The following is a 26,769-nucleotide window of genomic DNA, read 5'->3' as shown; positions in this document are numbered from 1 at the left end:
CGACCTGGCCACCGGCAAGCTGAAGATGATGGGCTTTGATTCTGGCACCTTCTTCAAAGCCAGGCTCCACAGCGAATTTACAGATGAGTCCACACCCAGGGGGATGCTCCCAGATTTGGGCATTGCACGGCCTGGCCGGGAAGCAAAGGTTCCCCCCTTTGCTGGGGCGGATGCAACTAATTCTTCAGCCGGCTGCCAAGCTGCTTTTCGGCGGGGCGGGCGGGATGGGCTGGGGTGCTTACGAAATGGGAGTCGGCCCCTGGCCTTGCCAACAGCCCCCACCACCCACTGTTCCCCGGGCTGGGGCTGGGGCTGGGGCTGGGGCTGGGGCTGGGGCAGCCAGCCCGACACAAACAAGCCCCCATGGCAGGAGCAGAGGTGGCGCTCCAGGAGCTGTGCACGGGCTGCTTTGTTTTGCGGGAAAGGAAGGGCTCGGGCTGCTCCACTCCCCTTGTTTGCTTCGGGCTCGCCGTGCCTGTTGGGGGGCAGTGCAGGGGGGAAGGGAGAAAGCGTGGGCTTCCCTCGCCCGTGGGTGGGTTTTTCCCCAGCATGTAGGGAAGGTTGGGCCTTCCTCAGGCCCCCGACAGAGAGAAGATTTTTGACCTTTTTTCTTGTTTCTCCTTTTGGTCTGTAATCCCTTTTCATTAATTTGTTGTTTGTTTTTCTTCGAGGAAGCGTTGTAGGTGGTGTCCAGTCTGGATCGGGAAGTGCTTGGGACCAGCTGCGGCGTGGATGGGACGTGGCCTTGGAGAAGGCCGAGGACATCGCTTGGGAGCAGCTTTTCTTCCAGCGGCGGGTGGCGTGCGGTGGGTCCCCGTCTTCTTGGCACGGGTGGGATAAGGGCTTTTGGGAGATGGCAGCGAGCACAGGAGCATCCCGCTCTGGGCAGCTGCTGAGGAGGTGGATCTGCCACGGCTGGCTGCGGGTGGTGGCACGTGTCCTGCCATCCTGCTCTCCTGCCAAAGGCAGCAGGGACGGGCGGCTTCGGGCACCGCTCTGAGCACGGCCAGCACGGCCTGGGCACCGCGGGCGGCTGGGACAAGGGGGACAGCAGCCTTCACGTGACGGGCGGTTTCTGCTTTCTCTCCTTGCAGCCGGGCTCTGTGGATGCTGAGGCTGCTCTGGGCTCCGCCAGGGCTCTGCTGCGGCTCAGCACCGGGCCGGAAGAAGCCAAAGAAGAACCGGTGTGAGCTGCAGCAGAGACGTGCCCGAGCATTTCGGCAACGCAGCTCAAGCCTGCAGAGTGCACGCCTCCAGGGGAAAACATGACACCCCCCCCGCCCCAAATAAACTTGTTCAATAACTTGTGAAATGAAATCAATGTGGGATGACCCCAAATGACGTTTCTCAGCTTGCTCAAGCTTTAGCTCAGCCCTTCTCTGAACAGTTCTCTGCCCCACCTGCCCTTTAGTTCACAAGTGCTCCCTCCCTCTTTTCCCCCAGTGAGTTGCCAGCTCAGGGCGGTCTCTGTCGCACTGTAGCCTTCCTTGATGCCCCTGACCACGAGGAGGAGGAGCGAGCCCCAGGTTTAGGGACTCATCCTGTCACTGGCAGAAGAACAGCAATGTCTCAGAGGTCCGGCGAGACCTGAGTGTCATTCAAGAGCTGCCCTCCAGGCCTCAGCTCTCCTCACTGTTAGCTTCCCACTGCCACTTTTCCTCGTCCTTGCAGCAGGATGAGCTCTGTGAATGCCCTTGACCCTCCCCACTCCTGCCAGCCCAGCCACCCAGCTCAGTTCGGCTTAAGCTGAAGCTTCTTTGTCTCCTCTGGCACGCCAGTGCAGTTCCCTCTGCGGGGAGCAGCAGCCCCAGAGCACAGCAGGCAACAGCGCAGGCCGCACCTGCACCAGCTCCCCTCCACGCGTGGCTGGGCTCTTGGTGGCAACTAAATGCTCCCTGTTTGCAGCTGTCACTGGAGGATGGCCCCAGGGCAGAGCCCAGCCGGGCTCCCACCGCATCCCCCGGAGCTTGGGGCAGACAGTGGTCCCAGAGCTGAGGTTAATGGTGCGCAGCCGGCGCTGCGGCTCGCAGTCAGTGTTTGCAAGTGTTGCCTTCTCACCTCCTGCAAGTTGTGGGGAAAACGAGCTGTGCGGCCGGGCCAGCACTGCCCCTCTGGGCAGTGACAAGGCTCAAGGTCTTTGCTGTTGCAGAGGAGCCGGCATTGAGCCTTAGCAGGGCCCGGCAGGTGCGGAGCCGGATCTCGCCTGCTGCCCGGGGCTCGCTGCCCGCCAACCGCCCCCACCCGCCGCGCTGCGTTCTGCAGGGATAGAAGGCTCTGTCTGCACAAGGGTTCCCATAATGTCTTTGTACCCGTGGCTGCGGAACGAGCACGGAGAGCGAAAGTGTCAGTCACGTTGCTTGTGCAACGCATCAAAGAAATGCGGTCGCCAGTTGGGCTATAACCAGAGACGTTTATTAAAAGTGTCGATAGCTTTTATAATCTTTTCACCATCGGGTTAGAATAGTGTGAGCCTGGATAGCCAATAGTAAAATTGTTAATAAGCTTGCTAACCAATAATAGTCGTGATCAAGTCCCTAACAGCAACATCAGACTTTTCTCCCAAAGATAAATGCTTGTGTAATACTTCTTTCTGCAAACTATTGTGCACCTGCTACTTGTTACATTTTTAAAAACTTTGTTCCATCTCTCCTGCCTTGACTGAATAGTCCTTGCTTTCTAACTAAACGCTCTGTGTTCTCCCAGTTGCAAGTTCCCGGTGTTTTCTTACTCTACTGGGTCTTTCTGACTAAGCACTGAAGTCAAGACTCAAAATGCGTAACACCTTCTTTTTCTAATTGAATCTCTTGATCACAACAACACTCCCCCACAAACAGCCCTGGTTCCTCAGAGCCTGCCTGTACATTCCCGAAGCAAACTTCAGAGAAAGAAATGATCGGGTTTCTGCACCCTTTCATTCACCGTGATGCGCCGTCAGGAGGCTGCTGTTGCCTCTGCCTTGTGAATTGGACCCCACGGCTGCTGTGGCACCCCTTCCGGCTGCCACCTGCATTTTTCAGCCAAACTGCAACTGCCGCTTTCAAGCAGGCCTATCCACGGTGCTTTCACGACAGCGAAGTCAGTCTTTTTGTCGCAGGCATAAGGATCAGCAGATACTGGAATGCCCACCACCCCTGAGCACTAAGGCGAGGAGAATGAAAGCCATACAGGCCACATTCACAGCGCTCAAACGCAGCCCTGTTGCTGGTGCTCTTGAAATAGAATCAGCTGACAGAGGCCAGCACAGAAATTGCCTCTGGAGTGTGGAATGAAACGAAAAACTCCACCGGGAGAAAGAGGAAGCAGAACTTCTGCACTCGCTTCATTGCTTCTTCCCAGCAGCAGGAGACGTGGATGTCCAGAGGTACGTGCCGCTGCTGCTGACCACAGTGAGAGCACAGCCTGCTGCCCAGTCCCAGCGGGAACCCCAGCCCAGCCCGGGGAGCTCCCGCAGCGTCGGCAGCTCAGCGGACGCGGTGCCGGGGCCGCAGCCCCGGGGACACGCCCGCCCATTGTGGGGCAGCGGCGCAGGCGCAATGTCCTGCGGCCCAAACTTGCTGCTGCTGCCACGCACGGCCCATCCTTCTCCCCCTCCTCCTCTCCCAGCACGGCGCAAATTGCACCTCGCGGGATGCTTCCCCGGAGGCTGCTCAGGCGCCCCGCTCCTCTTTCCACCTGAGCGTCACTGCGGAGGAATCTTTGGCGCGCTTCCGTAAGCCCGGGCCTCTGGCTTCGTGCTGAATCGGGGATGCAAACGGCCTTGTTAAGAAAGTCAAAAGCCAAGGGAACGGATTAGGAATTATTAGAAAAAACTACCCTTCTTCCAGGCAAGGTACACCAAGTCATTTCCCACATTTCTCCTTTGCAGATTCTTTCAGTCGTCTGCTCGGAGAGCTCCAGCTTCTTCTGGTGCTTCCCATGAACCGATTGTACTCTTGATTTGCGCACCAACGCACCAGATGTGCAAGCATCTACGCTGAACTCAGAAACCAACCGCCTCTGTCAGACCATTCTCACGTTCCAGGTCACTTGCAAGATGTCCACTGAGAGCTTGGAAGGATTAGCCCACAGCTCTCCACTTCTGGCTGCAGGCTCCGGAGATTCTTTCTCTCCATTCAGCCAGCCTAACAACTGCTGCTACCCCCTCCTCCTGTTTCCTTAGCCTAGAACAGTAACGACGGAAACCTTACCCACCGCACAACTCGCTAGCCCACCAGGAGGAGAAAGGACAAGTTGTCAAGCTCTCAAAACCTTGGTCCTGCTTTGCTGCAAGAGTCGTGCTGCACACACAGTGTGGCAAGCCAAGAGAAGCTGCACGTGATGGCACATCTTGTGACAGGAGCTCGAGCAAGGTCTCCAGGAAAGGGTCTTGGAAAGAGCAGACATCACTGTGGGCAAGATTCTTGCAAAAGCAAAACAGCTTCCCAGAAGTGACATGCAAACGGAAAGAAACAGCCCAAGATGTTCCCGTATACTATTAATTGCTTCCCTTCTAGGCTCCCCTTTTCTGTCTTGCACTAGTTCTACCCCACCGTCATTCCAAACTGATCTTACCTAGAAGACCTAGGACTTGGCAAGTTTGAGACACTCTACAGTATCATTAGCTACACACAGTTTGCCTTCTCCCTGTTTGGCTTTGAAAGCAATGCTGGAGACACCAGAAGCCTGCCAACGGAAGATTTTAGAGCCCAGTGCATTGCTCGGCTCTGGCTTCTAGAGACAGGGCATGTGCTCCCATGGGACTGCACCCTCAGCAGTGACAACAGACAGCAGAAGCAACAAAGGTGATTCCCATGACACTGTCGCAGGGCTCAAGACTCCGTGTCTTGGCTTCACATGGCAAAGTTCACTGTCTGTTTGGACAGACTCAGCATCCAAACTAGTCTGCTTTTCTACCTGTGTCAATGAACAGCAGGAGAAGGAAACCAGCCTGCAGTTTCTTTGCAGAGAGGGCCTTTGCTCCCGGCTGAAAGTGCTGGATTGGCAGGGAGGAGGCAGACAGCTGAGAGCTGAGCTGCTCTATTGGACTGGCATCAGAACTCGGCAAAAAGAGTGTTTCCATTCTTTTCCTTGAATCCTCCTATCGGCAGTCTCCGATTTTCACCTGGAACCGGACAAGAAAATAGCAACAGCCCTGGCGACGAGGGCACCGCGCCGGGCACGGCCCCGCCGCTCCCACTGCCCACGCCGAGCGGCCGGGGAGCAGCGCTGCGCCCCGCAGGGGCCGCACGTCTCCCTCCTCACGTCCTGCTCTGCCCTCCCACGGGGCTGGCTCCGCCTGGCGCTGGCAGGCGCCTCATTCAGCACTTTGCTCTGCTTCAGGCAAAAAGTGCGGACAGCGCTTTGCTTGCTCGTGAGCAAGAGACCGCGGCGCGGGGCGAGCGAGCAGCAGGGGCAAGTTGCAAGACTGCCGCAAGGAAGAGTTACAATCTGGTGAAGAGGAAGCTAAACAAGACGGTGCGTGTGGCGCGGCTGCGGGAGGAAGAGATGCTCCGTGACTCCGCTTCGGCCCCGGAGCGCAGCGGCCCGTGCTGGCCCGGGGCGCGCGGGGCTCGGCCGCGGGGCGCGCGGCGGAAAAACGGACACCCGGGCAACAGACACACGGACACGCGGACAAACGCTCCCAGCGCTTCAGCGGCAGCGGCGGCAGCGGCAGCAGCGGCAGCAGCAGAAGAGCAACACAAAAGCAGCGGTTCTCCAGAGCCTCCGCGTTCCTTCTCCTGCTCCTCCTCTCCTTCTCCCAGTGTCCCGCATCCCCTGTCCCGCTCTCCCTTCAGTGCTCCACTCCCTCCGCCCCTTCCGCGGCCTCCCTCTCCCCATGCCAGGCCGGGCCATGCGCCCGGCCCGCCCGCGGCCCCGGGCGGGGCTGCGCCCTCCCCGCCCCCGGGCGTCCCGCCGCGGTCTCGCCTCCGCCCGGCTCTTGCCGTACTGGCGGTGGCGCTGCTGGGCGGGCATCAGTGCCTGCCTCTTGGGCAGCATTGCCAGCCTCTGGCTCCGGCTGGTCCGACTCCGGCCCCGGCCCCAGGCCCGCCTCCGACTCCGACTCCGGCCCCGGCCCCGGCCCCGGCCCCGGCCCCGGCCCCGGCCCCGGCTCCTCCCGGGACCCGCCGAGGACACAGACGGCGCGGCCGCTCCCGCCGCGTCCGCGGCGTCTTCCCCGGTCCGAGCTCTTCCCCTCGGCAGCGCGGCCCCCGCCCCCGAGCTGCCGGTGTCCCCTTCGAAAGAGGCAACATCTGGGGATACCCGGCCCGGGGCGGTTGAGGAGCGGCCGCGGGCCGTTTCTGGAGCCGGGCCGAGCGCTGACAGCCGCGTGTCGCCGGCAGGGAAGGCGCAGCAGGGCCTGACGGAGCGCTACCGGGTGGGCTCGCTGCTGGGGCGCGGCGGCTTCGGCAGCGTGTTCGCGGCGACGCGGCTCTCGGACGGCGCCCCGGTGAGTGGCGGGGCCGGCGGCGGGCGCAGGAGGAGGGGGGGCGGAGGAGGAGGAGGGCGCAGGAGAAGGAGGATGGGGCTCGGCAGGGCGGGCGGCGAGCTCAACCCGCTGCTTCCCTTGGCTTGCAGGTGGCCATCAAACGGGTGCCACGGAACCGCATCCGTCATTGGGGCGAGCTGGTGAGTGAGCGGGGGGAGGAGGGGGGTGGTGGGCAGCGGGAGAAGCCGGGGCGTGACGGGCGGGGATAAGCCGAGGCCCGGGAGGGTGGAAGGCGGCAGGACGCCTCGGGGGAGAGCGGGCGTGGGGGCAGCGGAGGGCGCAGAGCATCCCGGGCTGGGCGAGGGCCTTCCCGAGCCCTGGCACGGCATCAGCCCCACTGACGGCATCGTGCTCCTCCCGCAGCCCAACGGCACCAGCGCACCACTCGAGGTCGTGCTGCTGGACAAGGTGTCCACCGGCTTCCCTGGTGTGGTGCAGCTCCTCGAGTGGCTCGAGCTCCCCAACAACGTGGTGCTGGTGATGGAGCGGCCGGAGCACTCTCAGGACCTGCTTCATTTTATTCGAGAGCGGGGCTTCCTGTCAGAGGAGGTGGCACGGGAGCTCTTCCGCCAGGTCCTGGAGGCCGTGCGGCACTGCACCAGCTGCGGGGTCCTTCACAGGGACCTGAAACCAGAGAACATCCTGGTTGACCTGGCCACCGGCCAGGCCAAATTGATTGACTTTGGCTGCGGCACCCACCTGCAAGACACAGCCTACACCCGCTTTGCAGGTGAGTCCCCGCCGGGGTAGGCTCCCGGTGCCGGCATCTCGCGGCCCAGCCTGGCTGTGGCAGCGGGGATTCTCCCTTTTGATGCCAGGACCGAGTGTTCAGCCCAGTTGCTTTTGAGTGTGGGTGGCCAGGGGGCCATCTTCCAGTGCTGCTGGCAGCCTTCGCCAGCCACTCTGCCCAGGACTGGCGCTGGGGCTGGGGCAGCCAGCGTGACAAAAACACACCCGTGGGTGGGGGTAGCAGAGAGGGCGGGGCCAGAAGCTGTGCACCCGCCGGTTTGGTGTGCAGGCGAGAAAGGGCTTGGACTGCTCAGCTTGCCTGGTTTGCCTTGGCTTCAGAATGTTTTTTGGGGCAATGCAGGCAGGCAGGGTGAAGGCATGGTTTTTCCCCCCGGGCACTGAGCGGGTTTTCCCTTTGCGTGGAATGCTCGGGCCTTGCCAGGGCTTCCGCTGCCCTCTTGCGACACCGGTGGCTTCTTTTACAACCCACAGTTTGTCCGCAAGTCACAGGCGCTGGCGAGAGGGCAGCGGGTCACGCCGCGTGCCACTGGTGCGGCCCCCGCGTGCCCAGGGATGCTGGGGCGAGGCTCCGGGAGCAGGCAGCATCCCCCTAATGAACTGCCTCTCTATTCCGTAGGAACACCATCGTACAGCCCCCCGGAATGGAACCACTTTGGCTGGTACTACGGCGAGGCAGCTACCGTCTGGTCCCTGGGCATCGTGCTGCACCAGATGGTCTGCGGGCAGCACCCATTCCCGAAGGGCCGGAACATCAGCTGGGGCCAGCTGTCGCTCCCACAACGGCTCTCTCAAGGTGGATGCTCATCTCTGCGGCACGGGGGGAATAGCGGTGGTGGGAGACAGCAGCAGGCTCACGAGCATCCCGCTCTGGCAGCTGCCGAGGAGGTGGCACATGCCCCGCTCTCCTGCTCTCCTCCAAAACAAAGAATGGATGGGAAAGTTCAGGCACAGCTTGGAGCCGCCATGGCATGGCCTGGGCATGGCAATAGTGGGGCAAAGCGGACAGGAGCCTTCTGCAACTGACCGGCGCTTTCTGGTTTCTCCCCGCAGACTGCAAGGAACTCATCAGATGGTGTCTGTCCCTGCACTCCTTGGACAGGCCCTCATTAGAAGACCTGTCGTGTGATCCTTGGCTGCAGGATATTCACCATCCGTAGAAGAAGGGAGAGAGCCACAGGCACACTTTGATCCAGGGAGCCGGTAAGTTACAGCTCCACACGTGCCTTGGCAAGAAGAAGCCAAGAAACGCAGGCTTTTTTGCCCTGCCTGTATCGCTGCGCAGGGGTCGTCAGATGGGAACACGCAGCCCTTGTGCTGGAGCTGAGCTGCTCTTCCCAGCACTGGTGGCCGCCGTGCAAGCTGCTTTTGCTTGTCCTGCTTCACTGACAGCCGGGGCCCTGGGCGGGGCACTGACAGCCTGCTCTCAGCCGCAGGGAAGAAGGAGCCCCTGGAGAAGCTGTGCCAGGTGGGGCTGCTGCGTCTGGAGACATGGAGGACGACGTCAAGGATGACGAGCTCTTCCTCGACCTGGCCACCGGCAAGCTGAAGATGATGGGCTTTGATTCTGGCACCTTCTTCAAAGCCAGGCTCCACAGCGAATTTACAGATGAGTCCACACCCAGGGGGATGCTCCCAGATTTGGGCATTGCACGGCCTGGCCGGGAAGCAAAGGTTCCCCCCTTTGCTGGGGCGGATGCAACTAATTCTTCAGCCGGCTGCCAAGCTGCTTTTCGGCGGGGCGGGCGGGATGGGCTGGGGTGCTTACGAAATGGGAGTCGGCCCCTGGCCCTGCCAACAGCCCCCACCACCCACTGTTCCCCGGGCTGGGGCTGGGGCTGGGGCTGGGGCTGGGGCAGCCAGCCCGACACAAACAAGCCCCCATGGCAGGAGCAGAGGTGGCGCTCCAGGAGCTGTGCACGGGCTGCTTTGTTTTGCGGGAAAGGAAGGGCTCGGGCTGCTCCACTCCCCTTGTTTGCTTCGGGCTCGCCGTGCCTGTTGGGGGGCAGTGCAGGGGGGAAGGGAGAAAGCGTGGGCTTCTCTCGCCCGTGGGTGGGTTTTTCCCCAGCATGTAGGGAAGGTTGGGCCTTCCTCAGGCCCCCGACAGAGAGAAGATTTTTGACCTTTTTTCTTGTTTCTCCTTTTGGTCTGTAATCCCTTTTCATTAATTTGTTGTTTGTTTTTCTTCGAGGAAGCGTTGTAGGTGGTGTCCAGTCTGGATCGGGAAGTGCTTGGGACCAGCTGCGGCGTGGATGGGACGTGGCCTTGGAGAAGGCCGAGGACATCGCTTGGGAGCAGCTTTTCTTCCAGCGGCGGGTGGCGTGCGGTGGGTCCCCGTCTTCTTGGCACGGGTGGGATAAGGGCTTTTGGGAGATGGCAGCGAGCACAGGAGCATCCCGCTCTGGGCAGCTGCTGAGGAGGTGGATCTGCCACGGCTGGCTGCGGGTGGTGGCACGTGTCCTGCCATCCTGCTCTCCTGCCAAAGGCAGCAGGGACGGGCGGCTTCGGGCACCGCTCTGAGCACGGCCAGCACGGCCTGGGCACCGCGGGCGGCTGGGACAAGGGGGACAGCAGCCTTCACGTGACGGGCGGTTTCTGCTTTCTCTCCTTGCAGCCGGGCTCTGTGGATGCTGAGGCTGCTCTGGGCTCCGCCAGGGCTCTGCTGCGGCTCAGCACCGGGCCGGAAGAAGCCAAAGAAGAACCGGTGTGAGCTGCAGCAGAGACGTGCCCGAGCATTTCGGCAACGCAGCTCAAGCCTGCAGAGTGCACGCCTCCAGGGGAAAACATGACACCCCCCCCGCCCCAAATAAACTTGTTCAATAACTTGTGAAATGAAATCAATGTGGGATGACCCCAAATGACGTTTCTCAGCTTGCTCAAGCTTTAGCTCAGCCCTTCTCTGAACAGTTCTCTGCCCCACCTGCCCTTTAGTTCACAAGTGCTCCCTCCCTCTTTTCCCCCAGTGAGTTGCCAGCTCAGGGCGGTCTCTGTCGCACTGTAGCCTTCCTTGATGCCCCTGACCACGAGGAGGAGGAGCGAGCCCCAGGTTTAGGGACTCATCCTGTCACTGGCAGAAGAACAGCAATGTCTCAGAGGTCCGGCGAGACCTGAGTGTCATTCAAGAGCTGCCCTCCAGGCCTCAGCTCTCCTCACTGTTAGCTTCCCACTGCCACTTTTCCTCGTCCTTGCAGCAGGATGAGCTCTGTGAATGCCCTTGACCCTCCCCACTCCTGCCAGCCCAGCCACCCAGCTCAGTTCGGCTTAAGCTGAAGCTTCTTTGTCTCCTCTGGCACGCCAGTGCAGTTCCCTCTGCGGGGAGCAGCAGCCCCAGAGCACAGCAGGCAACAGCGCAGGCCGCACCTGCACCAGCTCCCCTCCACGCGTGGCTGGGCTCTTGGTGGCAACTAAATGCTCCCTGTTTGCAGCTGTCACTGGAGGATGGCCCCAGGGCAGAGCCCAGCCGGGCTCCCACCGCATCCCCCGGAGCTTGGGGCAGACAGTGGTCCCAGAGCTGAGGTTAATGGTGCGCAGCCGGCGCTGCGGCTCGCAGTCAGTGTTTGCAAGTGTTGCCTTCTCACCTCCTGCAAGTTGTGGGGAAAACGAGCTGTGCGGCCGGGCCAGCACTGCCCCTCTGGGCAGTGACAAGGCTCAAGGTCTTTGCTGTTGCAGAGGAGCCGGCATTGAGCCTTAGCAGGGCCCGGCAGGTGCGGAGCCGGATCTCGCCTGCTGCCCGGGGCTCGCTGCCCGCCAACCGCCCCCACCCGCCGCGCTGCGTTCTGCAGGGATAGAAGGCTCTGTCTGCACAAGGGTTCCCATAATGTCTTTGTACCCGTGGCTGCGGAACGAGCACGGAGAGCGAAAGTGTCAGTCACGTTGCTTGTGCAACGCATCAAAGAAATGCGGTCGCCAGTCGGGCTATAACCAGAGACGTTTATTAAAAGTGTCGATAGCTTTTATAATCTTTTCACCATCGGGTTAGAATAGTGTGAGCCTGGATAGCCAATAGTAAAATTGTTAATAAGCTTGCTAACCAATAATAGTCGTGATCAAGTCCCTAACAGCAACATCAGACTTTTCTCCCAAAGATAAATGCTTGTGTAATACTTCTTTCTGCAAACTATTGTGCACCTGCTACTTGTTACATTTTTAAAAACTTTGTTCCATCTCTCCTGCCTTGACTGAATAGTCCTTGCTTTCTAACTAAACGCTCTGTGTTCTCCCAGTTGCAAGTTCCCGGTGTTTTCTTACTCTACTGGGTCTTTCTGACTAAGCACTGAAGTCAAGACTCAAAATGCGTAACACCTTCTTTTTCTAATTGAATCTCTTGATCACAACAACACTCCCCCACAAACAGCCCTGGTTCCTCAGAGCCTGCCTGTACATTCCCGAAGCAAACTTCAGAGAAAGAAATGATCGGGTTTCTGCACCCTTTCATTCACCGTGATGCGCCGTCAGGAGGCTGCTGTTGCCTCTGCCTTGTGAATTGGACCCCACGGCTGCTGTGGCACCCCTTCCGGCTGCCACCTGCATTTTTCAGCCAAACTGCAACTGCCGCTTTCCAGCAGGGCTATCCACGGTGCTTTCACGACAGCGAAGTCAGTCTTTTTGTCGCAGGCATAAGGATCAGCAGATACTGGAATGCCCACCACCCCTGAGCACTAAGGCGAGGAGAATGAAAGCCATACAGGCCACATTCACAGCGCTCAAACGCAGCCCTGTTGCTGGTGCTCTTGAAATAGAATCAGCTGACAGAGGCCAGCACAGAAATTGCCTCTGGAGTGTGGAATGAAACGAAAAACTCCACCGGGAGAAAGAGGAAGCAGAACTTCTGCACTCGCTTCATTGCTTCTTCCCAGCAGCAGGAGACGTGGATGTCCAGAGGTACGTGCCGCTGCTGCTGACCACAGTGAGAGCACAGCCTGCTGCCCAGTCCCAGCGGGAACCCCAGCCCAGCCCGGGGAGCTCCCGCAGCGTCGGCAGCTCAGCGGACGCGGTGCCGGGGCCGCAGCCCCGGGGACACGCCCGCCCATTGTGGGGCAGCGGCGCAGGCGCAATGTCCTGCGGCCCAAACTTGCTGCTGCTGCCACGCACGGCCCATCCTTCTCCCCCTCCTCCTCTCCCAGCACGGCGCAAATTGCACCTCACGGGATGCTTCCCCGGAGGCTGCTCAGGCGCCCCGCTCCTCTTTCCACCTGAGCGTCACTGCGGAGGAATCTTTGGCGCGCTTCCGTAAGCCCGGGCCTCTGGCTTCGTGCTGAATCGGGGATGCAAACGGCCTTGTTAAGAAAGTCAAAAGCCAAGGGAACGGATTAGGAATTATTAGAAAAAACTACCCTTCTTCCAGGCAAGGTACACCAAGTCATTTCCCACATTTCTCCTTTGCAGATTCTTTCAGTCGTCTGCTCGGAGAGCTCCAGCTTCTTCTGGTGCTTCCCATGAACCGATTGTACTCTTGATTTGCGCACCAACGCACCAGATGTGCAAGCATCTACGCTGAACTCAGAAACCAACCGCCTCTGTCAGACCATTCTCACGTTCCAGGTCACTTGCAAGATGTCCACTGAGAGCTTGGAAGGATTAGCCCACAGCTCTCCACTTCTGGCTGCAGGCTCCGGAGATTCTTTCTCTCCATTCAGCCAGCCTAACAACTGCTGCTACCCCCTCCTCCTGTTTCCTTAGCCTAGAACAGTAACGACGGAAACCTTACCCACCGCACAACTCGCTAGCCCACCAGGAGGAGAAAGGACAAGTTGTCAAGCTCTCAAAACCTTGGTCCTGCTTTGCTGCAAGAGTCGTGCTGCACACACAGTGTGGCAAGCCAAGAGAAGCTGCACGTGATGGCACATCTTGTGACAGGAGCTCGAGCAAGGTCTCCAGGAAAGGGTCTTGGAAAGAGCAGACATCACTGTGGGCAAGATTCTTGCAAAAGCAAAACAGCTTCCCAGAAGTGACATGCAAACGGAAAGAAACAGCCCAAGATGTTCCCGTATACTATTAATTGCTTCCCTTCTAGGCTCCCCTTTTCTGTCTTGCACTAGTTCTACCCCACTGTCATTCCAAACTGATCTTACCTAGAAGACCTAGGACTTGGCAAGTTTGAGACACTCTACAGTATCATTAGCTACACACAGTTTGCCTTCTCCCTGTTTGGCTTTGAAAGCAATGCTGGAGACACCAGAAGCCTGCCAACGGAAGATTTTAGAGCCCAGTGCATTGCTCGGCTCTGGCTTCTAGAGACAGGGCATGTGCTCCCATGGGACTGCACCCTCAGCAGTGACAATAGACAGCAGAAGCAACAAAGGTGATTCCCATGACACTGTCGCAGGGCTCAAGACTCCGTGTCTTGGCTTCACATGGCAAAGTTCACTGTCTGTTTGGACAGACTCAGCATCCAAACTAGTCTGCTTTTCTACCTGTGTCAATGAACAGCAGGAGAAGGAAACCAGCCTGCAGTTTCTTTGCAGAGAGGGCCTTTGCTCCCGGCTGAAAGTGCTGGATTGGCAGGGAGGAGGCAGACAGCTGAGAGCTGAGCTGCTCTATTGGACTGGCATCAGAACTCGGCAAAAAGAGTGTTTCCATTCTTTTCCTTGAATCCTCCTATCGGCAGCCTCCGATTTTCACCTGGAACCGGACAAGAAAATAGCAACAGCCCTGGCGACGAGGGCACCCCGCCGGGCACGGCCCCGCCGCTCCCACTGCCCACGCCGAGCGGCCGGGGAGCAGCGCTGCGCCCCGCAGGGGCCGCACGTCTCCCTCCTCACGTCCTGCTCTGCCCTCCCACGGGGCTGGCTCCGCCTGGCGCTGGCAGGCGCCTCATTCAGCACTTTGCTCTGCTCCAGGCAAAAAGTGCGGACAGCGCTTTGCTTGCTCGTGAGCAAGAGACCGCGGCGCGGGGCGAGCGAGCAGCAGGGGCAAGTTGCAAGACTGCCGCAAGGAAGAGTTACAATCTGGTGAAGAGGAAGCTAAACAAGACGGTGCGTGTGGCGCGGCTGCGGGAGGAAGAGATGCTCCGTGACTCCGCTTCGGCCCCGGAGCGCAGCGGCCCGTGCTGGCCCGGGGCGCGCGGGGCTCGGCCGCGGGGCGCGCGGCGGAAAAACGGACACCCGGGCAACAGACACACGGACACGCGGACAAACGCTCCCAGCGCTTCAGCGGCAGCGGCGGCAGCGGCAGCAGCGGCAGCAGCAGAAGAGCAACACAAAAGCAGCGGTTCTCCAGAGCCTCCGCGTTCCTTCTCCTGCTCCTCCTCTCCTTCTCCCAGTGTCCCGCATCCCCTGTCCCGCTCTCCCTTCAGTGCTCCACTCCCTCCGCCCCTTCCGCGGCCTCCCTCTCCCCATGCCAGGCCGGGCCATGCGCCCGGCCCGCCCGCGGCCCCGGGCGGGGCTGCGCCCTCCCCGCCCCCGGGCGTCCCGCCGCGGTCTCGCCTCCGCCCGGCTCTTGCCGAACTGGCGGTGGCGCTGCTGGGCGGGCATCAGTGCCTGCCTCTTGGGCAGCATTGCCAGCCTCTGGCTCCGGCTGGTCCGACTCCGGCCCCGGCCCCAGGCCCGCCTCCGACTCCGACTCCGGCCCCGGCCCCGGCCCCGGCCCCGGCCCCGGCCCCGGCTCCTCCTGGGACCCGCCGCGGACACAGACAGCGCGACCGCTCCCGCCGCGTCCGCGGCGTCTTCCCCGGTCCGAGCTCTTCCCCTCGGCAGCGCGGCCCCCGCCCCCGAGCCGCCGGTGTCCCCTTCGAAAGAGGCAACATCTGGGGATACCCGGCCCGGGGCGGTTGAGGAGCGGCCGCGGGCCGTTTCTGGAGCCGGGCCGAGCGCTGACAGCCGCGTGTCGCCGGCAGGGAAGGCGCAGCAGGGCCTGACGGAGCGCTACCGGGTGGGCTCGCTGCTGGGGCGCGGCGGCTTCGGCAGCGTGTTCGCGGCGACGCGGCTCTCGGACGGCGCCCCGGTGAGTGGCGGGGCCGGCGGCGGGCGCAGGAGGAGGGGGGGCGGAGGAGGAGGAGGGCGCAGGAGAAGGAGGATGGGGCTCGGCAGGGCGGGCGGCGAGCTCAACCCGCTGCTTCCCTTGGCTTGCAGGTGGCCATCAAACGGGTGCCACGGAACCGCATCCGTCATTGGGGCGAGCTGGTGAGTGAGCGGGGGGAGGAGGGGGGTGGTGGGCAGCGGGAGAAGCCGGGGCGTGACGGGCGGGGATAAGCCGAGGCCCGGGAGGGTGGAAGGCGGCAGGACGCCTCGGGGGAGAGCGGGCGTGGGGGCAGCGGAGGGCGCAGAGCATCCCGGGCTGGGCGAGGGCCTTCCCGAGCCCTGGCACGGCATCAGCCCCACTGACGGCATCGTGCTCCTCCCGCAGCCCAACGGCACCAGCGCACCACTCGAGGTCGTGCTGCTGGACAAGGTGTCCACCGGCTTCCCTGGTGTGGTGCAGCTCCTCGAGTGGCTCGAGCTCCCCAACAACGTGGTGCTGGTGATGGAGCGGCCGGAGCACTCTCAGGACCTGCTTCGTTTTATTCGAGAGCGGGGCTTCCTGTCAGAGGAGGTGGCACGGGAGCTCTTCCGCCAGGTCCTGGAGGCCGTGCGGCACTGCACCAGCTGCGGGGTCCTTCACAGGGACCTGAAACCAGAGAACATCCTGGTTGACCTGGCCACCGGCCAGGCCAAATTGATTGACTTTGGCTGCGGCACCCACCTGCAAGACACAGCCTACACCCGCTTTGCAGGTGAGTCCCCGCCGGGGTAGGCTCCCGGTGCCGGCATCTCGCGGCCCAGCCTGGCTGTGGCAGCGGGGATTCTCCCTTTTGATGCCAGGACCGAGTGTTCAGCCCAGTTGCTTTTGAGTGTGGGTGGCCAGGGGGCCATCTTCCAGCGCTGCTGGCAGCCTTCGCCAGCCACTCTGCCCAGGACTGGCGCTGGGGCTGGGGCAGCCAGCGTGACAAAAACACACCCGTGGGTGGGGGTAGCAGAGAGGGCGGGGCCAGAAGCTGTGCACCCGCCGGTTTGGTGTGCAGGCGAGAAAGGGCTTGGACTGCTCAGCTTGCCTGGTTTGCCTTGGCTTCAGAATGTTTTTTGGGGCAATGCAGGCAGGCAGGGTGAAGGCATGGTTTTTCCCCCCGGGCACTGAGCGGGTTTTCCCTTTGCGTGGAATGCTCGGGCCTTGCCAGGGCTTCCGCTGCCCTCTTGCGACACCGGTGGCTTCTTTTACAACCCACAGTTTGTCCGCAAGTCACAGGCGCTGGCGAGAGGGCAGCGGGTCACGCCGCGTGCCACTGGTGCGGCCCCCGCGTGCCCAGGGATGCTGGGGCGAGGCTCCGGGAGCAGGCAGCATCCCCCTAATGAACTGCCTCTCTATTCCGTAGGAACACCATCGTACAGCCCCCCGGAATGGAACCACTTTGGCTGGTACTACGGCGAGGCAGCTACCGTCTGGTCCCTGGGCATCGTGCTGCACCAGATGGTCTGCGGGCAGCACCCGTTCCCGAAGGGCCGGAACATCAGCTGGGGCCAGCTGTCGCTCCCACAACGGCTCTCTCAAGGTGGATGCTCATCTCTGCGGCACGGGGGGAATAGCGGTGCTGGGAGACAGCAGCGGGCTCACGAGCATCCCGCTCTGGCAGCTGCCGAGGAGGTGGCACATGCCCCGCTCTCCTGCTCTCCTCCAAAACAAAGAATGGATGGGAAAGTTCAGGCACAGCTTGGAGCCGCCATGGCATGGCCTGGGCATGGCAATAGTGGGGCAAAGCGGACAGGAGCCTTCTGCAACTGACCGGCGCTTTCTGGTTTCTCCCCGCAGACTGCAAGGAACTCATCAGATGGTGTCTGTCCCTGCACTCCTTGGACAGGCCCTCATTAGAAGACCTGTCGTGTGATCCTTGGCTGCAGGATATTCACCATCCGTAGAAGAAGGGAGAGAGCCACAGGCACACTTTGATCCAGGGAGCCGGTAAGTTACAGCTCCACACGTGCCTTGGCAAGAAGAAGCCAAGAAACGCAGGCTTTTTTGCCCTGCCTGTATCGCTGCGCAGGGGTCATCAGATGGGAACACGCAGCCCTTGTGCTGGAGCTGAGCTGCTCTTCCCAGCACTGGTGGCCGCCGTGCAAGCTGCTTTTGCTTGTCCTGCTTCACTGACAGCCAGGGCCCTGGGCGGGGCACTGACAGCCTGCTCTCAGCCGCAGGGAAGAAGGAGCCCCTGGAGAAGCTGTGCCAGGTGGGGCTGCTGCGTCTGGAGACATGGAGGACGACGTCAAGGATGACGAGCTCTTCCTCGACCTGGCCACCGGCAAGCTGAAGATGATGGGCTTTGATTCTGGCACCTTCTTCAAAGCCAGGCTCCACAGCGAATTTACAGATGAGTCCACACCCAGGGGGATGCTCCCAGATTTGGGCATTGCACGGCCTGGCCGGGAAGCAAAGGTTCCCCCCTTTGCTGGGGCGGATGCAACTAATTCTTCAGCCGGCTGCCAAGCTGCTTTTCGGCGGGGCGGGCGGGATGGGCTGGGGTGCTTACGAAATGGGAGTCGGCCCCTGGCCCTGCCAACAGCCCCCACCACCCACTGTTCCCCGGGCTGGGGCTGGGGCTGGGGCTGGGGCAGCCAGCCCGACACAAACAAGCCCCCATGGCAGGAGCAGAGGTGGCGCTCCAGGAGCTGTGCACGGGCTGCTTTGTTTTGCGGGAAAGGAAGGGCTCGGGCTGCTCCACTCCCCTTGTTTGCTTCGGGCTCGCCGTGCCTGTTGGGGGGCAGTGCAGGGGGGAAGGGAGAAAGCGTGGGCTTCTCTCGCCCGTGGGTGGGTTTTTCCCCAGCATGTAGGGAAGGTTGGGCCTTCCTCAGGCCCCCGACAGAGAGAAGATTTTTGACCTTTTTTCTTGTTTCTCCTTTTGGTCTGTAATCCCTTTTCATTAATTTGTTGTTTGTTTTTCTTCGAGGAAGCGTTGTAGGTGGTGTCCAGTCTGGATCGGGAAGTGCTTGGGACCAGCTGCGGCGTGGATGGGACGTGGCCTTGGAGAAGGCCGAGGACATCGCTTGGGAGCAGCTTTTCTTCCGGCGGCGGGTGGCGTGCGGTGGGTCCCCGTCTTCTTGGCACGGGTGGGATAAGGGCTTTTGGGAGATGGCAGCGAGCACAGGAGCATCCCGCTCTGGGCAGCTGCTGAGGAGGTGGATCTGCCACGGCTGGCTGCGGGTGGTGGCACGTGTCCTGCCATCCTGCTCTCCTGCCAAAGGCAGCAGGGACGGGCGGCTTCGGGCACCGCTCTGAGCACGGCCAGCACGGCCTGGGCACCGCGGGCGGCTGGGACAAGGGGGACAGCAGCCTTCACGTGACGGGCGGTTTCTGCTTTCTCTCCTTGCAGCCGGGCTCTGTGGATGCTGAGGCTGCTCTGGGCTCCGCCAGGGCTCTGCTGCGGCTCAGCACCGGGCCGGAAGAAGCCAAAGAAGAACCGGTGTGAGCTGCAGCAGAGACGTGCCCGAGCATTTCGGCAACGCAGCTCAAGCCTGCAGAGTGCACGCCTCCAGGGGAAAACATGACACCCCCCCCGCCCCAAATAAACTTGTTCAATAACTTGTGAAATGAAATCAATGTGGGATGACCCCAAATGACGTTTCTCAGCTTGCTCAAGCTTTAGCTCAGCCCTTCTCTGAACAGTTCTCTGCCCCACCTGCCCTTTAGTTCACAAGTGCTCCCTCCCTCTTTTCCCCCAGTGAGTTGCCAGCTCAGGGCGGTCTCTGTCGCACTGTAGCCTTCCTTGATGCCCCTGACCACGAGGAGGAGGAGCGAGCCCCAGGTTTAGGGACTCATCCTGTCACTGGCAGAAGAACAGCAATGTCTCAGAGGTCCGGCGAGACCTGAGTGTCATTCAAGAGCTGCCCTCCAGGCCTCAGCTCTCCTCACTGTTAGCTTCCCACTGCCACTTTTCCTCGTCCTTGCAGCAGGATGAGCTCTGTGAATGCCCTTGACCCTCCCCACTCCTGCCAGCCCAGCCACCCAGCTCAGTTCGGCTTAAGCTGAAGCTTCTTTGTCTCCTCTGGCACGCCAGTGCAGTTCCCTCTGCGGGGAGCAGCAGCCCCAGAGCACAGCAGGCAACAGCGCAGGCCGCACCTGCACCAGCTCCCCTCCACGCGTGGCTGGGCTCTTGGTGGCAACTAAATGCTCCCTGTTTGCAGCTGTCACTGGAGGATGGCCCCAGGGCAGAGCCCAGCCGGGCTTCCACCGCATCCCCCGGAGCTTGGGGCAGACAGTGGTCCCAGAGCTGAGGTTAATGGTGCGCAGCCGGCGCTGCGGCTCGCAGTCAGTGTTTGCAAGTGTTGCCTTCTCACCTCCTGCAACTTGTGGGGAAAACGAGCTGTGCGGCCGGGCCAGCACTGCCCCTCTGGGCAGTGACAAGGCTCAAGGTCTTTGCTGTTGCAGAGGAGCCGGCATTGAGCCTTAGCAGGGCCCGGCAGGTGCGGAGCCGGATCTCGCCTGCTGCCCGGGGCTCGCTGCCCGCCAACCGCCCCCACCCGCCGCGCTGCGTTCTGCAGGGATAGAAGGCTCTGTCTGCACAAGGGTTCCCATAATGTCTTTGTACCCGTGGCTGCGGAACGAGCACGGAGAGCGAAAGTGTCAGTCACGTTGCTTGTGCAACGCATCAAAGAAATGCGGTCGCCAGTCGGGCTATAACCAGAGACGTTTATTAAAAGTGTCGATAGCTTTTATAATCTTTTCACCATCGGGTTAGAATAGTGTGAGCCTGGATAGCCAATAGTAAAATTGTTAATAAGCTTGCTAACCAATAATAGTCGTGATCAAGTCCCTAACAGCAACATCAGACTTTTCTCCCAAAGATAAATGCTTGTGTAATACTTCTTTCTGCAAACTATTGTGCACCTGCTACTTGTTACATTTTTAAAAACTTTGTTCCATCTCTCCTGCCTTGACTGAATAGTCCTTGCTTTCTAACTAAACGCTCTGTGTTCTCCCAGTTGCAAGTTCCCGGTGTTTTCTTACTCTACTGGGTCTTTCTGACTAAGCACTGAAGTCAAGACTCAAAATGCGTAACACCTTCTTTTTCTAATTGAATCTCTTGATCACAACAACACTCCCCCACAAACAGCCCTGGTTCCTCAGAGCCTGCCTGTACATTCCCGAAGCAAACTTCAGAGAAAGAAATGATCGGGTTTCTGCACCCTTTCATTCACCGTGATGCGCCGTCAGGAGGCTGCTGTTGCCTCTGCCTTGTGAATTGGACCCCACGGCTGCTGTGGCACCCCTTCCGGCTGCCACCTGCATTTTTCAGCCAAACTGCAACTGCCGCTTTCCAGCAGGGCTATCCACGGTGCTTTCACGACAGCGAAGTCAGTCTTTTTGTCGCAGGCATAAGGATCAGCAGATACTGGAATGCCCACCACCCCTGAGCACTAAGGCGAGGAGAATGAAAGCCATACAGGCCACATTCACAGCGCTCAAACGCAGCCCTGTTGCTGGTGCTCTTGAAATAGAATCAGCTGACAGAGGCCAGCACAGAAATTGCCTCTGGAGTGTGGAATGAAACGAAAAACTCCACCGGGAGAAAGAGGAAGCAGAACTTCTGCACTCGCTTCATTGCTTCTTCCCAGCAGCAGGAGATGTGGATGTCCAGAGGTACGTGCCGCTGCTGCTGACCACAGTGAGAGCACAGCCTGCTGCCCAGTCCCAGCGGGAACCCCAGCCCAGCCCGGGGAGCTCCCGCAGCGTCGGCAGCTCAGCGGACGCGGTGCCGGGGCCGCAGCCCCGGGGACACGCCCGCCCATTGTGGGGCAGCGGCGCAGGCGCAATGTCCTGCGGCCCAAACTTGCTGCTGCTGCCACGCACGGCCCATCCTTCTCCCCCTCCTCCTCTCCCAGCACGGCGCAAATTGCACCTCACGGGATGCTTCCCCGGAGGCTGCTCAGGCGCCCCGCTCCTCTTTCCACCTGAGCGTCACTGCGGAGGAATCTTTGGCGCGCTTCCGTAAGCCCGGGCCTCTGGCTTCGTGCTGAATCGGGGATGCAAACGGCCTTGTTAAGAAAGTCAAAAGCCAAGGGAACGGATTAGGAATTATTAGAAAAAACTACCCTTCTTCCAGGCAAGGTACACCAAGTCATTTCCCACATTTCTCCTTTGCAGATTCTTTCAGTCGTCTGCTCGGAGAGCTCCAGCTTCTTCTGGTGCTTCCCATGAACCGATTGTACTCTTGATTTGCGCACCAACGCACCAGATGTGCAAGCATCTACGCTGAACTCAGAAACCAACCGCCTCTGTCAGACCATTCTCACGTTCCAGGTCACTTGCAAGATGTCCACTGAGAGCTTGGAAGGATTAGCCCACAGCTCTCCACTTCTGGCTGCAGGCTCCGGAGATTCTTTCTCTCCATTCAGCCAGCCTAACAACTGCTGCTACCCCCTCCTCCTGTTTCCTTAGCCTAGAACAGTAACGACGGAAACCTTACCCACCGCACAACTCGCTAGCCCACCAGGAGGAGAAAGGACAAGTTGTCAAGCTCTCAAAACCTTGGTCCTGCTTTGCTGCAAGAGTCGTGCTGCACACACAGTGTGGCAAGCCAAGAGAAGCTGCACGTGATGGCACATCTTGTGACAGGAGCTCGAGCAAGGTCTCCAGGAAAGGGTCTTGGAAAGAGCAGACATCACTGTGGGCAAGATTCTTGCAAAAGCAAAACAGCTTCCCAGAAGTGACATGCAAACGGAAAGAAACAGCCCAAGATGTTCCCGTATACTATTAATTGCTTCCCTTCTAGGCTCCCCTTTTCTGTCTTGCACTAGTTCTACCCCACTGTCATTCCAAACTGATCTTACCTAGAAGACCTAGGACTTAGCAAGTTTGAGACACTCTACAGTATCATTAGCTACACACAGTTTGCCTTCTCCCTGTTTGGCTTTGAAAGCAATGCTGGAGACACCAGAAGCCTGCCAATGGAAGATTTTAGAGCCCAGTGCATTGCTCGGCTCTGGCTTCTAGAGACAGGGCATGTGCTCCCATGGGACTGCACCCTCAGCAGTGACAACAGACAGCAGAAGCAACAAAGGTGATTCCCATGACACTGTCGCAGGGCTCAAGACTCCGTGTCTTGGCTTCACATGGCAAAGTTCACTGTCTGTTTGGACAGACTCAGCATCCAAACTAGTCTGCTTTTCTACCTGTGTCAATGAACAGCAGGAGAAGGAAACCAGCCTGCAGTTTCTTTGCAGAGAGGGCCTTTGCTCCCGGCTGAAAGTGCTGGATTGGCAGGGAGGAGGCAGACAGCTGAGAGCTGAGCTGCTCTATTGGACTGGCATCAGAACTCGGCAAAAAGAGTGTTTCCATTCTTTTCCTTGAATCCTCCTATCGGCAGCCTCCGATTTTCACCTGGAACCGGACAAGAAAATAGCAACAGCCCTGGCGACGAGGGCACCGCGCCGGGCACGGCCCCGCCGCTCCCACTGCCCACGCCGAGCGGCCGGGGAGCAGCGCTGCGCCCCGCAGGGGCCGCACGTCTCCCTCCTCACGTCCTGCTCTGCCCTCCCACGGGGCTGGCTCCGCCTGGCGCTGGCAGGCGCCTCATTCAGCACTTTGCTCTGCTTCAGGCAAAAAGTGCGGACAGCGCTTTGCTTGCTCGTGAGCAAGAGACCGCGGCGCGGGGCGAGCGAGCAGCAGGGGCAAGTTGCAAGACTGCCGCAAGGAAGAGTTACAATCTGGTGAAGAGGAAGCTAAACAAGACGGTGCGTGTGGCGCGGCTGCGGGAGGAAGAGATGCTCCGTGACTCCGCTTCGGCCCCGGAGCGCAGCGGCCCGTGCTGGCCCGGGGCGCGCGGGGCTCGGCCGCGGGGCGCGCGGCGGAAAAACGGACACCCGGGCAACAGACACACGGACACGCGGACAAACGCTCCCAGCGCTTCAGCGGCAGCGGCGGCAGCGGCAGCAGCGGCAGCAGCAGAAGAGCAACACAAAAGCAGCGGTTCTCCAGAGCCTCCGCGTTCCTTCTCCTGCTCCTCCTCTCCTTCTCCCAGCGTCCCGCATCCCCTGTCCCGCTCTCCCTTCAGTGCTCCACCCCCTCCGCCCCTTCCGCGGCCTCCCTCTCCCCATGCCAGGCCGGGCCATGCGCCCGGCCCGCCCGCGGCCCCGGGCGGGGCTGCGCCCTCCCCGCCCCCGGGCGTCCCGCCGCGGTCTCGCCTCCGCCCGGCTCTTGCCGTACTGGCGGTGGCGCTGCTGGGCGGGCATCAGTGCCTGCCTCTTGGGCAGCATTGCCAGCCTCTGGCTCCGGCTGGTCCGACTCCGGCCCCGGCCCCAGGCCCGCCTCCGACTCCGACTCCGGCCCCGGCCCCGGCCCCGGCCCCGGCCCCGGCCCCGGCCCCGGCCCCGGCTCCTCCCGGGACCCGCCGAGGACACAGACGGCGCGGCCGCTCCCGCCGCGTCCGCGGCGTCTTCCCCGGTCCGAGCTCTTCCCCTCGGCAGCGCGGCCCCCGCCCCCGAGCTGCCGGTGTCCCCTTCGAAAGAGGCAACATCTGGGGATACCCGGCCCGGGGCGGTTGAGGAGCGGCCGCGGGCCGTTTCTGGAGCCGGGCCGAGCGCTGACAGCCGCGTGTCGCCGGCAGGGAAGGCGCAGCAGGGCCTGACGGAGCGCTACCGGGTGGGCTCGCTGCTGGGGCGCGGCGGCTTCGGCAGCGTGTTCGCGGCGACGCGGCTCTCGGACGGCGCCCCGGTGAGTGGCGGGGCCGGCGGCGGGCGCAGGAGGAGGGGGGGCGGAGGAGGAGGAGGGCGCAGGAGAAGGAGGATGGGGCTCGGCAGGGCGGGCGGCGAGCTCAACCCGCTGCTTCCCTTGGCTTGCAGGTGGCCATCAAACGGGTGCCACGGAACCGCATCCGTCATTGGGGCGAGCTGGTGAGTGAGCGGGGGGAGGAGGGGGGTGGTGGGCAGCGGGAGAAGCCGGGGCGTGACGGGCGGGGATAAGCCGAGGCCCGGGAGGGTGGAAGGCGGCAGGACGCCTCGGGGGAGAGCGGGCGTGGGGGCAGCGGAGGGCGCAGAGCATCCCGGGCTGGGCGAGGGCCTTCCCGAGCCCTGGCACGGCATCAGCCCCACTGACGGCATCGTGCTCCTCCCGCAGCCCAACGGCACCAGCGCACCACTCGAGGTCGTGCTGCTGGACAAGGTGTCCACCGGCTTCCCTGGTGTGGTGCAGCTCCTCGAGTGGCTCGAGCTCCCCAACAACGTGGTGCTGGTGATGGAGCGGCCGGAGCACTCTCAGGACCTGCTTCGTTTTATTCGAGAGCGGGGCTTCCTGTCAGAGGAGGTGGCACGGGAGCTCTTCCGCCAGGTCCTGGAGGCCGTGCGGCACTGCACCAGCTGCGGGGTCCTTCACAGGGACCTGAAACCAGAGAACATCCTGGTTGACCTGGCCACCGGCCAGGCCAAATTGATTGACTTTGGCTGCGGCACCCACCTGCAAGACACAGCCTACACCCGCTTTGCAGGTGAGTCCCCGCCGGGGTAGGCTCCCGGTGCCGGCATCTCGCGGCCCAGCCTGGCTGTGGCAGCGGGGATTCTCCCTTTTGATGCCAGGACCGAGTGTTCAGCCCAGTTGCTTTTGAGTGTGGGTGGCCAGGGGGCCATCTTCCAGCGCTGCTGGCAGCCTTCGCCAGCCACTCTGCCCAGGACTGGCGCTGGGGCTGGGGCAGCCAGCGTGACAAAAACACACCCGTGGGTGGGGGTAGCAGAGAGGGTGGGGCCAGAAGCTGTGCACCCGCCGGTTTGGTGTGCAGACGAGAAAGGGCTTGGACTGCTCAGCTTGCCTGGTTTGCCTTGGCTTCAGAATGTTTTTTGGGGCAATGCAGGCAGGCAGGGTGAAGGCATGGTTTTTCCCCCCCGGCACTGAGCGGGTTTTCCCTTTGCGTGGAATGCTCGGGCCTTGCCAGGGCTTCCGCTGCCCTCTTGCGACACCGGTGGCTTCTTTTACAACCCACAGTTTGTCCGCAAGTCACAGGCGCTGGCGAGAGGGCAGCGGGTCACGCTGCGTGCCACTGGTGCGGCCCCCGCGTGCCCAGGGATGCTGGGGCGAGGCTCCGGGAGCAGGCAGCATCCCCCTAATGAACTGCCTCTCTATTCCGTAGGAACACCATCGTACAGCCCCCCGGAATGGAACCACTTTGGCTGGTACTACGGCGAGGCAGCTACCGTCTGGTCCCTGGGCATCGTGCTGCACCAGATGGTCTGCGGGCAGCACCCGTTCCCGAAGGGCCGGAACATCAGCTGGGGCCAGCTGTCGCTCCCACAACGGCTCTCTCAAGGTGGATGCTCATCTCTGCGGCACGGGGGGAATAGCGGTGCTGGGAGACAGCAGCGGGCTCACGAGCATCCCGCTCTGGCAGCTGCCGAGGAGGTGGCACATGCCCCGCTCTCCTGCTCTCCTCCAAAACAAAGAATGGATGGGAAAGTTCAGGCACAGCTTGGAGCCGCCATGGCATGGCCTGGGCATGGCAATAGTGGGGCAAAGCGGACAGGAGCCTTCTGCAACTGACCGGCGCTTTCTGGTTTCTCCCCGCAGACTGCAAGGAACTCATCAGATGGTGTCTGTCCCTGCACTCCTTGGACAGGCCCTCATTAGAAGACCTGTCGTGTGATCCTTGGCTGCAGGATATTCACCATCCGTAGAAGAAGGGAGAGAGCCACAGGCACACTTTGATCCAGGGAGCCGGTAAGTTACAGCTCCACACGTGCCTTGGCAAGAAGAAGCCAAGAAACGCAGGCTTTTTTGCCCTGCCTGTATCGCTGCGCAGGGGTCGTCAGATGGGAACACGCAGCCCTTGTGCTGGAGCTGAGCTGCTCTTCCCAGCACTGGTGGCCGCCGTGCAAGCTGCTTTTGCTTGTCCTGCTTCACTGACAGCCGGGGCCCTGGGCGGGGCACTGACAGCCTGCTCTCAGCCGCAGGGAAGAAGGAGCCCCTGGAGAAGCTGTGCCAGGTGGGGCTGCTGCGTCTGGAGACATGGAGGACGACGTCAAGGATGACGAGCTCTTCCTCGACCTGGCCACCGGCAAGCTGAAGATGATGGGCTTTGATTCTGGCACCTTCTTCAAAGCCAGGCTCCACAGCGAATTTACAGATGAGTCCACACCCAGGGGGATGCTCCCAGATTTGGGCATTGCACGGCCTGGCCGGGAAGCAAAGGTTCCCCCCTTTGCTGGGGCGGATGCAACTAATTCTTCAGCCGGCTGCCAAGCTGCTTTTCGGCGGGGCGGGCGGGATGGGCTGGGGTGCTTACGAAATGGGAGTCGGCCCCTGGCCCTGCCAACAGCCCCCACCACCCACTGTTCCCCGGGCTGGGGCTGGGGCTGGGGCTGGGGCAGCCAGCCCGACACAAACAAGCCCCCATGGCAGGAGCAGAGGTGGCGCTCCAGGAGCTGTGCACGGGCTGCTTTGTTTTGCGGGAAAGGAAGGGCTCGGGCTGCTCCACTCCCCTTGTTTGCTTCGGGCTCGCCGTGCCTGTTGGGGGGCAGTGCAGGGGGGAAGGGAGAAAGCGTGGGCTTCCCTCGCCCGTGGGTGGGATTTTCCCCAGCATGTAGGGAAGGTTGGGCCTTCCTCAGGCCCCC

At 61.3% G+C, this 26,769-nt stretch overlaps 3 protein-coding genes across 3 annotated transcripts; all 3 read left to right on the top strand.

Moving 5' to 3' along the window:
- The first annotated feature begins 2,297 nt into the window (after positions 1–2,297).
- Positions 2,298–9,052, top strand: LOC125333336 (serine/threonine-protein kinase pim-1-like). The gene is made up of 11 exons (XM_048319198.1): positions 2,298–2,343; positions 3,337–3,386; positions 3,604–3,709; positions 5,088–5,227; positions 5,320–5,525; positions 6,181–6,427; positions 6,556–6,606; positions 6,830–7,196; positions 7,833–8,009; positions 8,267–8,416; positions 8,644–9,052. The coding sequence occupies exons 1-10, from the start codon at positions 2,298–2,300 to the stop codon at positions 8,371–8,373; spliced, it is 1,497 nt and encodes a 498-aa protein (XP_048175155.1). The 3' UTR covers positions 8,374–8,416; positions 8,644–9,052.
- A 3,214-nt stretch (positions 9,053–12,266) lies between these two features.
- LOC125333334 (serine/threonine-protein kinase pim-1-like) lies at positions 12,267–18,588 on the top strand. Its single transcript, XM_048319197.1, has 9 exons — positions 12,267–12,442; positions 13,821–14,258; positions 14,908–15,154; positions 15,283–15,333; positions 15,557–15,923; positions 16,560–16,736; positions 16,994–17,143; positions 17,371–18,260; positions 18,549–18,588. Exons 1-7 carry the CDS (start codon positions 12,267–12,269, stop codon positions 17,098–17,100), a joined length of 1,563 nt encoding a protein of 520 aa, XP_048175154.1. The 3' UTR covers positions 17,101–17,143; positions 17,371–18,260; positions 18,549–18,588.
- On the top strand, positions 17,432–26,105 carry LOC125333333 (serine/threonine-protein kinase pim-1-like). Its single transcript, XM_048319196.1, has 9 exons — positions 17,432–17,600; positions 18,126–18,260; positions 19,360–19,483; positions 23,641–23,887; positions 24,016–24,066; positions 24,290–24,656; positions 25,293–25,469; positions 25,727–25,876; positions 26,066–26,105. Exons 1-8 carry the CDS (start codon positions 17,432–17,434, stop codon positions 25,831–25,833), a joined length of 1,377 nt encoding a protein of 458 aa, XP_048175153.1. The 3' UTR covers positions 25,834–25,876; positions 26,066–26,105.
- Positions 26,106–26,769: the final 664 nt, after the last annotated feature.

This window comes from Corvus hawaiiensis, chromosome 14, assembly GCF_020740725.1.
Source record: "Corvus hawaiiensis isolate bCorHaw1 chromosome 14, bCorHaw1.pri.cur, whole genome shotgun sequence".
Classification (NCBI taxonomy): Eukaryota; Metazoa; Chordata; class Aves; order Passeriformes; family Corvidae; genus Corvus; species Corvus hawaiiensis.
Note: the sequence above shows the minus strand (reverse complement) of the source record. Positions and strands in the feature narration are given on the sequence as shown.

Coding starts and splice junctions, on each gene's coding strand:
- LOC125333334 (XM_048319197.1), top strand. CDS start 12,267: ATGTCCTGCGGCCCAAACTTGCTGCTGCTGCCACGCACGGCCCATCCT. Junction 15,155..15,282: donor GGCTCTCGGACGGCGCCCCG/GTGAGTGGCGGG, acceptor CTTGGCTTGCAG/GTGGCCATCAAACGGGTGCC. Junction 15,924..16,559: donor AGCCTACACCCGCTTTGCAG/GTGAGTCCCCGC, acceptor TCTATTCCGTAG/GAACACCATCGTACAGCCCC.
- LOC125333336 (XM_048319198.1), top strand. CDS start 2,298: ATGTCTTTGTACCCGTGGCTGCGGAACGAGCACGGAGAGCGAAAGT. Junction 7,197..7,832: donor AGCCTACACCCGCTTTGCAG/GTGAGTCCCCGC, acceptor TCTATTCCGTAG/GAACACCATCGTACAGCCCC. Junction 8,010..8,266: donor CCCACAACGGCTCTCTCAAG/GTGGATGCTCAT, acceptor TTCTCCCCGCAG/ACTGCAAGGAACTCATCAGA.
- LOC125333333 (XM_048319196.1), top strand. CDS start 17,432: ATGGAGGACGACGTCAAGGATGACGAGCTCTTCCTCGACCTGGCCACC. Junction 23,888..24,015: donor GGCTCTCGGACGGCGCCCCG/GTGAGTGGCGGG, acceptor CTTGGCTTGCAG/GTGGCCATCAAACGGGTGCC. Junction 25,470..25,726: donor CCCACAACGGCTCTCTCAAG/GTGGATGCTCAT, acceptor TTCTCCCCGCAG/ACTGCAAGGAACTCATCAGA.